The sequence below is a fragment of the Pyrus communis genome, chromosome 1, assembly GCF_041283825.1.
Source record: "Pyrus communis isolate YQ-2024b chromosome 1, ASM4128382v1, whole genome shotgun sequence".
NCBI lineage: Eukaryota > Viridiplantae > Streptophyta > Magnoliopsida > Rosales > Rosaceae > Pyrus > Pyrus communis.
The window spans coordinates 8,318,372-8,331,877 of record NC_142565.1 but is presented as its reverse complement, the minus strand read 5'-3'; the positions used below and the strand labels follow the sequence as shown (position 1 = coordinate 8,331,877).

At 36.6% G+C, this 13,506-nt stretch overlaps 1 protein-coding gene and 1 pseudogene across 1 annotated transcript; both read right to left on the bottom strand.

Annotated features, from left to right (window-relative positions):
- Positions 1–286: 286 nt before the first annotated feature.
- LOC137719753 (monocopper oxidase-like protein SKU5) lies at positions 287–3,100 on the bottom strand. Its single transcript, XM_068458782.2, has 9 exons — positions 2,945–3,100; positions 2,740–2,849; positions 2,311–2,581; positions 2,098–2,227; positions 1,575–1,932; positions 1,082–1,450; positions 691–947; positions 459–561; positions 287–359 (listed from the first exon to the last, which is right to left on the bottom strand). The coding sequence occupies exons 1-9, from the start codon at positions 3,098–3,100 to the stop codon at positions 287–289; spliced, it is 1,827 nt and encodes a 608-aa protein (XP_068314883.2).
- A 3,514-nt stretch (positions 3,101–6,614) lies between these two features.
- On the bottom strand, positions 6,615–9,134 carry LOC148699082 (monocopper oxidase-like protein SKU5; annotated as a pseudogene).
- Positions 9,135–13,506: the final 4,372 nt, after the last annotated feature.

Here is a 13,506-nt window from a genome sequence, read left to right as displayed (position 1 = left end):
ATTTTGTGTCTTTTATGTTTTCTTGTGAAACAAAGATCGTGTATATATTCTTAATCTTGTGAATAATATGAAGTAAGTAATTTAGCCATATAATTCTATTACAACATGTTAAGATAGACCAGAATGTGTGAAACTTTTCTTTGCTCAAGACTACATATTAAACTTAAGCCAATTATAATAAATCGAATATCCAAAAAAATATACTATAATAATGTAGGACTTTGTCCAATGAATATTCTAATAAAAACAATTTAGTTTCTTAACTTCTAAGGCCATTTTGCTACCCCTACCAAAAAATTGATAATCCTCGTGAAATATGAAAGAATGTTGCAACAATGCAGATCAAAGCAATGTGAAACCTACAGACATGCAAACAAGAAAGAAAGATAGGTTAGCTTCAAATTATTGGATTAAAATTTTTCAAACTAAAACAATTATAATCAGGAGTGGTTAATTACCCTGCTGCTGTTTGCAAAGATGGTGCCTTAGATGGCTTCGGTGGCGGAGCTGCAGGCGGAGAAGGTGCAAGTGGAGCACCTGGGGCAAAAGGAGCAAACGCTCCTGCAAAAATGAAACTAAAATAAAGTAAATAAATCTAGCATATTATTTAAGAAGAGGATTATCAACTTAATAATAAGACCGAGATTTTAATTAAGGAGATGGGATACAATTAACAACACTACTACTGACCACATAGAAGGAGGTTAGATGGAGGAGGCCTTTCCTTGGCAGGGTTTGGATCGGCATCATACACTCTCACATAAAGCTCTTCCCCCAAATACCAATTTTTCAAGTGTTGTGACCTCAAATTCCACATTCCTGGGTTATCAAGGTATGCATAAACTGCACTCCATCCGCCCGGGTACACTTGCACAGTAGATCGCACGACCGGATCGTAGAGGTTGTAACTAGAGCGCGACTCAGGCTTCCATTTTCCAGTTCCAAAGCTGAGAAATAAATTTCAAGATACAATATTAGTATGAAATGTGAGAGTGATATATTATGTTGTTGGGTTTAATCACTCGCACAAGTACTTGCATGACAAGAAACGTTGCCCTAAGTATGTTAGACTTGTACTTACCCAACAACAAAGAATCCAAATCCATCCAAGTGCCAAGCATCCATATCCTCCAAATCATTCTGGAAAACAAGTTCTATCCACCCTTTATGTGTCCCCGTGGCAACAAAAACTCCACGTACGGATTCAACATTCGAAGAGTTGGTAGAAAATTTATCAAGATCGTAAATTCCCGACCCATTGAGAAACTGATCTGCCAACTTTAGTGGTGTGTCTGGGGCCAAGTAAGACACGTTATTGACGGTAAACTGAGGTAAACCAAAGATCTCTGCTATGGATGCATGAAGGATGAATGTTTGTGACAGTGTAACGTTATGAACATTGAAGGATCCTTGTGGATTAGGCCTTGCAGCCCCTGTGGTCAAGTTCCACCTTCACAAGGCAAAAAAGTTCAATCATAAAATGGCGATATAATGCATTAATCACAAGACAAGACGACCGGTTCAAAACATCTAACCCAAAATTAATTGGTAATAAATGAAGTCTCGAAGATTACCTAATGGACTTAGCTTGATTGATGGAGAATTCTCGATCGAACGGATCAGGACCAGTTGGAAGAGACCCACTGGCAGGTGTGGTAGAGTTATCATAGTGCAGTACACCAATGCCAAATTTGTTCACATCTGTGGCATTGAACATTTTAGGACTTGCCACCATGTAATAGTCCGAAACAGTTTGGTCAGCTGTGACAAGCACAGAGTAGGACTGCCCAACATGAACATCAAGAGAGTCCAATGTAATTTGATTTGTATAGGATCCTTCTGTTTCAACCAAAACCATTCTGTGATTTTGAATCCTAAAATTGAAGCTCCATGCAGTCCCAACATTCGATATCCTAATTCTGTAAGTCTTCCCTGCATATATACAATAGCATATTTAATGATATTTAGATCAGTCATGCCATATCAACCACAAAATCGACAAATGTAAGTGAACAGTGAATAATATACGACATGTCCAAATGCGGTTAACCACGTTGTGGAAAAACTTGATAAATGTATATGCATCTTTCTATGTACCTTTTGTAACATTTAAGGACTCATGGACTTCTGTAGGAGGTACCAAATATGCACCTTTTCCATTCATTAAAATTTTATCAGGGGTGCTGTTGTATGCCATGGACTTGGTGCTCATCAAGGACCTAACTTCCTGTTACATAACAAATATACATATTTTGGTCACAGTTCACATTTGTCGATCAATAACATGTTGGTCGGTTGTGAATTACGTACCTTGTAGCTTCTTTCGTACCAGTCACCAATGAGAAGATCAAATTCTGCTTCTGGTTTCAGAAATGGTACTTGGATAACTGGACGATTATTGACACGAATCGCACCAAAAGCTCCTCCGGCTTTCTGGAAGCTGAGGGAGGGGAAGTAGGAAAAAGTGCCAATTTGATCTTTGAACTGGAACATATAAGTCCAGTTGTTGCCAGGAAGAATAGGACAGTTTGTTCCTGATACTCCATCCTGCCAAGAGTTTAGTCTTTGTTGTATGCCATTCCTGCACCATTACACCCCTTAATCTTTAGGCTCTAGGCCTCTCAAATCCCTAGCCCGATCTTTAAAAAGGTGAATCCCGTAAAATAAAGCACTCTCAAAGAAACCCTGACGAGAGTATTGATCAATAAATACGAAATAAACAAAGATATTTGGCCCTACCAAGTTATGAGAAGCGGTTCATCCATTTCATTATACACATTGACATGAAACATATCATTGGTTGTGCCATTGATTAGCGGCCCCGGAAACTGCCCGTTGATGGCTATAACCTGAATTTACCAAGTGTAGAATATCTCAGGAAAACAAAGAAGATAAAATACATAAATAAAATCAAGTTTTTAGTAATCTGTGATTTTGTTCATACCGGTTGGTCGACGGATGCCGGTTTGATACTTGTGTCAAGTGTGACGTGCCAGTCAAGAAAAATATCCTCAGCAGAAACTGCTAGGGCAAAGAATATGAAAAGAGTTGCAGGAAAATTGATCAGCCATTGACGACGATCAACACTAGGCCATGCCATCTTGCATGGACTTTAACTCCTTCGTATGCAAAGCCTGCAGTAAACTACCCTCCTCCTCCTCCTTGTGTTCACGTAAATAAAGGCTAATTAGCTACTAATTAATTATATAATCGTTAAATCAATAGCATAGTTATCATAAACGCCTGCGGAAAGAACGTAAAATAAGATAGCTACGGCACTTTTGAGGTGTAAACACAAAAAGCCAAGGAAAAGATGAAAAAAAATTGGAGAGAGACGTTTGAAATTAAATAAGAATAAGATCAGTTTCCTTGTTTTTCTCAGCACTTTAGGAGATCGTGGACTAGTTATTTCTTTTTATTTGACCTCTAATTGGAGAGGGAGATCTGATTTAGTTGGACTTCTGTTGAAGATGATTGAATTTCAATTAAACTTTACAATTTTGCTATTTTCGTTAAATATATTATACTACGTGACTATTAATCTGAAAATATTTTCAAATTTATTTTCTCAACTTTTATTTAAAGAAAGAGTGAAAGATGTTGGATTCTATCTATTGTCTTTTTGGAATTCGAAATTTTTTTCTTAACTTATTGTAATAGTTTTGAACTCTTTCGTTTTTTTTAATAATAACAATAAAATTTAAAAAAAAAAATAAATGTAGTGCTTTATCATCGTATGCCAACCCATGAGCTCACGACATGTGGCTATTATTAAATGGGAGTTTTAACAAAAAAAAAACTCGCAGTATTGTTCACTTTAACGAAAAATCATATTTTTACACTAAAAAATCAAACCTGGTACTATTAACTTTATCATTTATTTTGTTTTTATCGTTAAAATTTAAAGTTTTCAAACTCTTTTCATTAGTTTTTCTTTATTAAATAGCTCCTTCAACCCCAAAACTTAACAGAGTTACTAAAATAAAATAATAACTAATAATTACTGAAAAACACAAAATCTTAGCCGCCACCAAAGCTTTCCCCACTGCACATTCCCTTCCCGGTCCTCCTCGCCGACAACTTCTTCCTCAGCCTCTCGACTCCGTCGCCGGCTACCGCGTCTCCTCTTTCATCTCCTCTCTCTCTCCCGCACCAGTTCGCTTGGTACGTTCCGAGTGCTCGATTTGCTGGGAGCAGTTTGAGATACAAGGCGTGGCGGAGGAGAAGAAAGTGGACGGGGAATCTTACATTCAAAAAAAAAAAAAAGAAAGAAACGAGGAAACAGAGGCAGAAAAAGATTTCCGATGGTGGAGCCGAGTGGTAGACGGGGTCAGGGTCGGTCGCGCTCCGGTGAGGCTGGGCTTTATGTTTTAAATCTTAGTATGTTTTAAATTTTTTGTAAAAACTTAGCCCTGTTAGGTTAGGGTGTTAAGTGTTAAGTGTCACATCCCGGCCCGGGGCGGATCACTTTTCGGGCCCGCTCCACCACCGTAGCACGATATTGTCCGCTTTGGGCCCCCAACACACCTTCATGGTTTTGTTGGAAACTTACACGAGAACTTCCTAGTGGGTCACCCATCATGGGAGTGCTCTCGCGCACAACTCGCTTAACTTTGGAGTTCCCACAGAACCCAAAGCCAATGAGCTCCCAAAAGGCCTCGTGCTAGGTAGGGATGAGAATATACATTTAAGAATCACTCACCTGAGCGATGTGGGATGTCACATTAAGTATTTAGACATATGTCAAATTACAAGAGGCTTTGCTTTTTTTGGCACAAATCTTTGATAGAGAAGATTTGAACCCGTATATCAAAGGAGAAAAGGAATAAATTTCTTATATACTTTTTTATATTAATGGAAAAATTAGAATCTCCTGTAGTTTTTCTATATCAAATAAATTAAACATCTATGCCTTTTTAAAATTTGATTAAAGTGCTTTGACCAATAGTCATCTCTATTTTTTAAAAGTAAAATAATTTTTGAATTTATCTTTTTATCTGCAAGATACACTTTTCCTTATTTAGTGGAGATATTAGTAATTAAACTATATTTTCTCTTCTTCCAAATATATTTTTTCAATCACAATTTTTTTTCTTCTCTTGTTATACAAACATTTAATATTATTTCTGTTTCCAAATGGTTTTTTATTTTTCAAATAGTTGGTGATCAACATAAAAGCTCCGTAATTTTTTCAATTTTTTTTTTTGTGAAATTATATTTTTTTTAATATAGTTGTTGACAAATTATTATTAGGTACAATATATTACGTATATATTATCTGCGGGTACGTTTGAGTTTACAAAAATAATTAATTGGTACGTTTATTTGCAATTTTGGTACATTTTATTTGATACATATTGTTAATATTGGTACATTATTTTTATTTTGTACACATTGTGTATTGGTACGTTTATATTATTCTCAATCCTATTTTCTCTTAACATACTAAAAGAAAAACTCATTTCGGTACGTTTGATTTTGAGGGTTTTAAAATATTTGAAACTATTTTGGAAAGAATATATCTTCAATCATAGATAATTATTGCTAAATTGTAGTATTAGTGTGAAAATAAATTGAATCTAACCAATTTTTTTTTTTTTTTAACAATTATCTCTAACAGAGGAGAGTGTAATCAAAATGCTAGATTATAGGAAATTTGTTACAATATAATGTGCATATAGCACCAAAATTATGACAAAAAAAAAAAATTTAATCAAATCACTAAAAGCCATGAATGTTTGATCTAGAAAATTCAAAATTGAGGCGTCTATATCAAAATATTCCTAAACCAACGTGCAAGCGATAAAATGTTAAGTTCTAGTTTTTATTGAGATTAAGTGTCTAAACTGATTTTATTAAGACTGATCTAGTTTGGTTGAGGTGTCAATCGTTTGTTATTGATCAATGGTTGAGATTAGTTATTAAGTTTAGACGTGAGCAAGTGGCATTGTCTTATAAAGAATTACTTTGGATGGCTGAGATGAGCTCATAGGCTCTCTCTTATAAAAGCCTAACGGCTATTTTTGTACTGTTGTGAGATGAATGTCCAAACAACAAGAGCATGACTTGTGCTTTGGGATTTGCAAATCCAATTTCATCATCTTCTTGATTTCTTCCTTCAGTATAAATCTTACAAATACAATCAAAGTCTTTATAAGTCTAATAGTTTTCATCTCTATCTGCAATTTTTATTTAATAGTCCAGACTATTCAGTAACACATATAATGAACGATTAGGATTGAATTAAAAAAGTACTATTTTTGCTCAATTTCTAACTAAATAGATATAAAGCTGTAATTAAAACGCGTACTAATGCTTTATAGAGTAATTTGTTAGTTTTTTGTTCAATTTTTTATGGATGACACCGTTTTTGTATAAACCAAGGAAATACAGTAACAAAGCCAATGAATTAACTGAAATTTGTAGAGCAGAAAGGTCAAAAAATTAATTCAGGTTTACATGTGGTTATACTTGTATACAATATTATTGACCAAAAAAAAACTTGTATACAATATTTGGACATTATTTGCAAATTCTTCATAATGCAGACATTATTCTACTAAGTCAGCTTCGTCTAGTCTAGAGCCGGGCGCCGTGTCTATTTTCAATCAGCATCAAGTCCATGTAGCTGGGGCTGGAGCTGGAGGAGAAGAAAATATTCCTGTAATTTCAAATTTAGAGGAAATAAAGTCAAAGATTAGGATTTCGATTAGAGACTGAATTACGCTAATTGAAGAGCTTAATCATGGGATTAATGGAATGCACTAACCACATCGAAGGAGGTTTTCGGGTAGGGGGAGCTCCTTAGCTGGGTTAGGGTCAGCATCATAAACTCTCACAGAGTTCTTGCCCCTCAAGTTCCACATCCCAGGGTTGTCAAGGAATGTAACTGCAGTCCATCCTCCAGGGTACACTTGGACTATTGATCTCACAACAGGATCATAGAGGTTGTATGTGTCACGTGAATCCGTTGACCAATCTCCATTCCCAAACCTGTAGACCATTACCATATACATAATGTTGTCAGACTGTTAATGCGGTGGATATCTTAATGTTCTAAAAACAAAATTAACATGTCACATGTATAGGTTGATGCTCACCCAACGACGTAAAATCCAAAACCATCCAAATGCTAAGAATCCATGGCATCCAGACTGTTCATGAACCCAATTTCTATCCACCCGATGTGGATTCCGGTCACGACCGTATGCCGCATCGTCATTGACAGAATGAATCGGAAAAGCATCAAGTTGGTACATACCGGTGCCATTGACATAGTAATCGGCGAGTTTCAAAGGGTTTCCGGAGTTTTGTATGACACATTGTTGACAACATAACGTGGTTCACCTTTAAGGTCAGCTACTGAACCTTGGAGGATGAACGTTTGGGATAGGGTCACATTTGACACATTGAAGGTTCCTTGTAGATTAGGCCTAGCAGCTCCTGCAGTCAAGTTCCACCTGATCATGGTGAAAGATCAAATTAAATGGAGACATTAGAATGTGTATGATGAGAATTATTCCAAGCTGATTATATAGCATATATAAGTCATTAACTTTCTATTGAAACCGTAAAGTGCAATATTATCGCATAATGATAATGTTACCAATTGACAATATATTAAAAGGGTAGTGCTATCCACACACTCTTTTTTACTTCTAACACCTCTTTCAATTTTTAGTCGTCGAACCGAATGAATTTAAAAAGATGAATGAACAAAAATCGACAAGAGTGTGTGGAAGGTAAAATGGGTATGTGATTAGCATTTTCCTATTATGAACATGTATATAATACCCGATAGTATATCTCCCTCACCCACTTATGCAATGACGCTTAAATAGGTAACATTGTACTGTTTGTACGAAGATGTTCCAATACTACACAATAATTGTTGATGAAGCTGGTTTCTTACCTAATAAACTTGGCTTGATCGACTGAGAAATCAAGATCAAAAGGATCAGGGCCATCAGGCAGGGGACCACTAACTTGTGAGACTGAATTGGAGTAGTGCAAGACCCCAATCCCCACGAGGCTAGTAAATTCAGAGGTGTTGACCAACTTAGGAGATGCCACCATGTAATAATCAGCTGCATTTTGGTTAGCTGTGACGAGAACCGAGTATGATTGGCCGACATGCACATCCAGAGAATCCAAAGCGATCTGATCAGTGCAAGATCCTTCTGTTTCAACCAACACCATTTGATGGTTTTGAATCCTGAAATTGAAACTCAAGGCATTCCCCACATTTGATATTCTCAACCTGTAAGTCATCCCTGCGTAACAAATATGCCATCATGAAATATTTGTCACGCTATCGTAAATTAAATAGCGGTAATAATTGTTGTTTGTGAGGTTTGAATTCAGTGTTGAAATCCGACTTAAAGTACCTTGTGTGACATTAATGATTCAGAGGATTTTGACATGGGGTTACCAAGAGAGCCTTTTCCATTCATCAAAAAAATATCTGGGATTGCGTGGTAAGCCACTAGAGGAATGCCCATCAGTGCCCTAGTACTCTATTCGAATTCCATGCGCAAAAAAAAAAGTGTCAGCTAAAAACAAATGAAGCAAATAGATGTTGTTCCTAAATAAAATGTCAGGTGAAAGACCTGGTAACTGTCATAAAACCAATCGCCAATAAGGAGATCAAATTCAGCTTCTGGTCTGGGGAAGGGGACGGCAATGACATTGCGGTTGATCACATGAATAGGTCCAAATCCTCCAGCAGCCTTGTGAAAGTTGATGGAAGGGAAGTAGAAGAAGCTGCGTATCTGATCCTTGGTCTGGAACACATAAGTCCAGTTTGTACCGGGTTGAATTGGGCAGTTTATTCCGGAAACTCCATCGTGCTATGAGTTTAACCTTTGTTGTATGCCATTCCTGCTCCAGCAAGACCATTTCCTCAAATTCTTATACCAACATTTGGTCTATGCCAAGGACTAAGTTCTAAATACTAAACTAATAGTTTTTTGTTTTTTCCTCACAGGTTGATCCTGGGTCACAGGCTTGAGTGTGGTATCAAGTGTAACATGCCATTCGAGAAAAATGTCAATGCCATTGGCCCTAGCAACAAGAACTACTACTATCAGCATTGCCCAGGCAAGCGAATGGCAGTTTAAGCCGGTAGAGGCCATGTTGGAAGGCCCAAAACTGCAACGCAGGTTCTGATTTTTTATGGTTTTCTTGTGCATACAATGTAGCTTATATACGTAAATAACAAAGGGAGGGAATAAACAAGCAGCGAATTAGGAAACGGCTGGGACTTTGCATCAATCGGTGATATAAAGTACTATAGTAATAGGAATAGTAGCCCCCCATGCAGTTTTATTTATTTGTTTTTGTCAAAAGCATAACAAACATTAGCGACCAAGATAAAGCAAGCCGGCTGGTTAGACGAGTTCGTCATGGCCTTGTTTTGATCAACTCTTAGCTAATCTTCATTTCGAAGATCTAGTAGTATTAGACAACCTTGTATTTTGCTTTTTAATTAGAGAGGACTTTGATTTTGCTTTGTAATTAGGGATTTGATACTCAAAACTAGTAGTATTAGAGGCATCATTTTTTAAGAAAAGAGACAGTTCGTTTAGTCAATCACTAATCACTATAGTATTACGAACCTTCTATCTATTTGCTACAGTTATTGCTTAAACCGCTTTAGTTTTAATTGACTATTGCATATCTAATCTTTACATAGTGAACATAAGGATAAAATCCTATTAATCGACTATTAAAAGTTTTGAGTATAAATTCATATTCATTGTTGAGCAACCAAATATTATTTTTTATGACTTTTTAGTCAAAGTAGTCATTGAGATTAGAATAACTCCACACTTTGGTGGTCCTTGAGTTTGTCACTATAAATTATTTTGGTCATTCCGTGAAAAATCTGTCATATTCTCGTTAAATTGTCACGTGAACAACAATGTGACCACATTTTTAAGGGTATTTTTGTCAACCAACTCCTCTACTTAATGATAATATTGACATATTTTTCACTAAATAACCAAAATAATTTACCATGGACAAACTCAAGGACCACTTCAATCGATTTTCAATGTCGACCAAAATGAGAAGCTATGTCAATCTCAAGATCATTTTGGATAAAATGTCACGCCCCAATCCCGACATATGTCCAGAATTGACACGTGACGTCACCAAAAATCCGTATCTATCATATCCCACCTCCGGGATATGGGCAAGCACAACCCAAAAATCGAATCGCATAGTTATTTTTCGTATGTTTTATGGCTGCATCTAACCTCCCCGTTAGAATGCCTACATACCCTAAACAGGGATCAAGCCATTCGTAGTTCGTCATGCACAATAATTGACATATAACACAGTCCGATTAAGTCGAAAGGTATAACATTTCTCAATCAATCAATAGAACTTGACAAGCATGAAAATACTAGACTCAGGGTTACATAACAAACCCATCTGAAAAACATGATTTCCCCTCCAACTATATAAATCATTATGTCGCAACATGATACCGCAGTTCACAACATATATCACTTCAAAGAACCAACGAAGCACAATACCATTCTCTAGCCACATTTATCAACAAGTCTAATCATAACAATAACCATGATATCCAACACAACAATCCCACATGACGATTAACCTTTCCACTTCATCCATCACGTAATTCATCACGTTTTCCACATAAATCGCATTTCATAGTGTGTAACATAGTTAAGAATTAACAAAGTACACATGATTCTCTAGAAATATTAATCAACTAAAATCCTCATGATAACCACACTCATATCCAACATCATTCCACAATCCCGTCAATTAATAACGCCAACCATCACATCATCAATAACACATACAACACGTCGAAACACGTGGGCTAGAGTGACACAGTTCGACCGAAGACTACATCTTTGAAAAAAGGAAATTTTGGACCACCCAACGAAATCAAGGCATCAAAGGGGATTCTGGACCATCACTCAACGGGATCCAAATCAAGATATGATTCCGGACCATCACTCAACGGAATCCAAGCCGAACTCAGTTCCGGACCACACAACATAACTGAACAGAAGTCCAAGAAACATAACAACGACTCGAAGGAACAAAACATGATTCAAGTTACTCAATTCCCAAAAATCAACGAAACAATCTCGAGCAACAAATCCATATCACAATGGCTTATCGGTCCATTACTAGACCTCACATCTCTCAAGCAATTCAATATGCATTACAATCATGTGTCATAACCATTTCCAATACCCAAGTTAAATCACATTTCACTTCATCATACCAATCACTATGCTTCCAACATTATATTCCGATCCATAGCTTGTAACATAGCAAGGAATTACGAAGCACAATATTAATATTTAATTACGTTAATCAATCAGTGAGATAACATATCATTTCACGAATTTAATTAAAGAACTCTACATAATTCCCAATTTGGGTTAAGAATAATAACATGGTAATTCTAATTTATTTTCACAATATCTATTGTGGGTAATTCCCATCTACTCGAATTTAGGATTCTAAGAACACCTTACGGAATGAACAAGAGCAAGGATTCCGGACCACTTAACGGAATCCAACAACATTGGGTTCCGGACCACTCAACGGAACCAAAATATCAAGCGGTTTCTCATAATCTACCCAGACCTGTCATATGTAAAGTCAATGCCAAATATTATGAAATTGGTGCACTGGCAAATCAGGCACCTAGACAAGCTGAGAGGCTCGGCTGAAGGACAATAAAATAAGCATATGATACAATAATAAAACTAGCCATCAATCATAATTTATAAACCTTGAATATAAATCTTTCATAAGAAATCAATGCCCTACTTTGGAAAACTCTGAGGGAGTCACCCGGACATCCAAAAATTCATTTCAAACAACCATAACATCTCACACCCATATTCACATACACACAATGAAAGTAGAATTAGGACGACACTGTTCATCCAAAGCCTACACCTTTGCAACCATCTCAAACTAAACTCAATGAACTAATGTGGATACAATCCCGGACCATCACTCAACGGGATCGCGGAGTAAGAGGGATTCCGGACCATCTCTCAACGGAATCCGAATGGTTACGATTCCGGACCATCACTCAACGAAATCGCGGAGTAGGAGGGATTCCGGACCATCTCTCAACGAAATCCGAATGGGTACAATTCTGGACCATCACTCAACGAAATCCAAACCAGGATACGATTCCGGACCATCACTCAACGGAATCGCGGAGTACATTGCATAACCACCAATTAATGAAACAACACATGAATCAAATTGCTCAAGTTATAAAGGCTCCACGAAACAAGAAAAGAAATAATGAAACGAGCATTGACACATGTTTCAAAGCAACAAACCCCATGACAATGGGTTAACGGTCCACCACTAGCCCTCACCTTCATCAAATCAAGCCAATCAAACAAAACAAATCATATTTCCAATATGCACGTCAAATCCCACTTCATATAACAACATCATTGGCTAAATATGAAAATTAACAATTTATAGGAAAATTGATTATAAAACCATTTCATATTCACATATATTAAAGTCACTCACATTTCATCATAACATACCATCTATGTACATCAAACACCTTTCGAATATGCACGTCAATTCACATACCACGATCATCATCAGTACACAAGCCAAATCATGTTTGATAAACATAGGTCTATGGCTAAATATATACAAATATATATATATATATATATATATATAATCACATTTCAATAGAATCACATTATAAGACCAAGTCAAATTCACCGATGATACCAATATAAGAAATCAAGGTAATAACCAGATCACATATGTTCAAGTCACTCTCTAACCAATGTAGGCCCATTAGACTTCATTTAAGTCTCCCATAGTACTAATTTTATTATTTAGAACATTCCGAGACATGTTGACCATAAATCAATTCTCGATCAACAATGGGGTCCACAACAATCTGCAAATCAGATTTACGATCCATAACTTCCCAAAGTCCACATTATACTTCGAGGATAACATACTAAAGTTTCATTTTGATCCAATGGTCAAATTGTCGACAATCACACAAACAAGTGGCGGTCCAAATTGATCACCACACCAACAATTGAATCTTTGGAAACCAAGCTAGACATAGGTTCACTTGGTCACTAGAAGGTATTTGAAACCTAGATAACACTCGTAAACGATCCCACGCACCGCCACACGCGGTGGAAGTCAAGATTGAGGGTTTACAAACCCCGAATTTCAACATTAACTAGATGAACTCAAATTTTCGTGGTAGCTAGAGCTCAACAAGGGAAACACTTTTCACAACTAGGCCGACGCTAAATTCTAACCGGAAACCGTCCAATTTCACCGGAGAAAACTGGATTTCTAGGGTTCTAAACACCCAACTCTAAAATGAATACGAAAGCACAAACTAAGCATACTCACTTGAAGATTATGAAGAGTAGATGAAGTTTCATACCTCACTTGAAGAAAATCGTTGCCGGAATCGCCGGAAAAATGATAAAACCG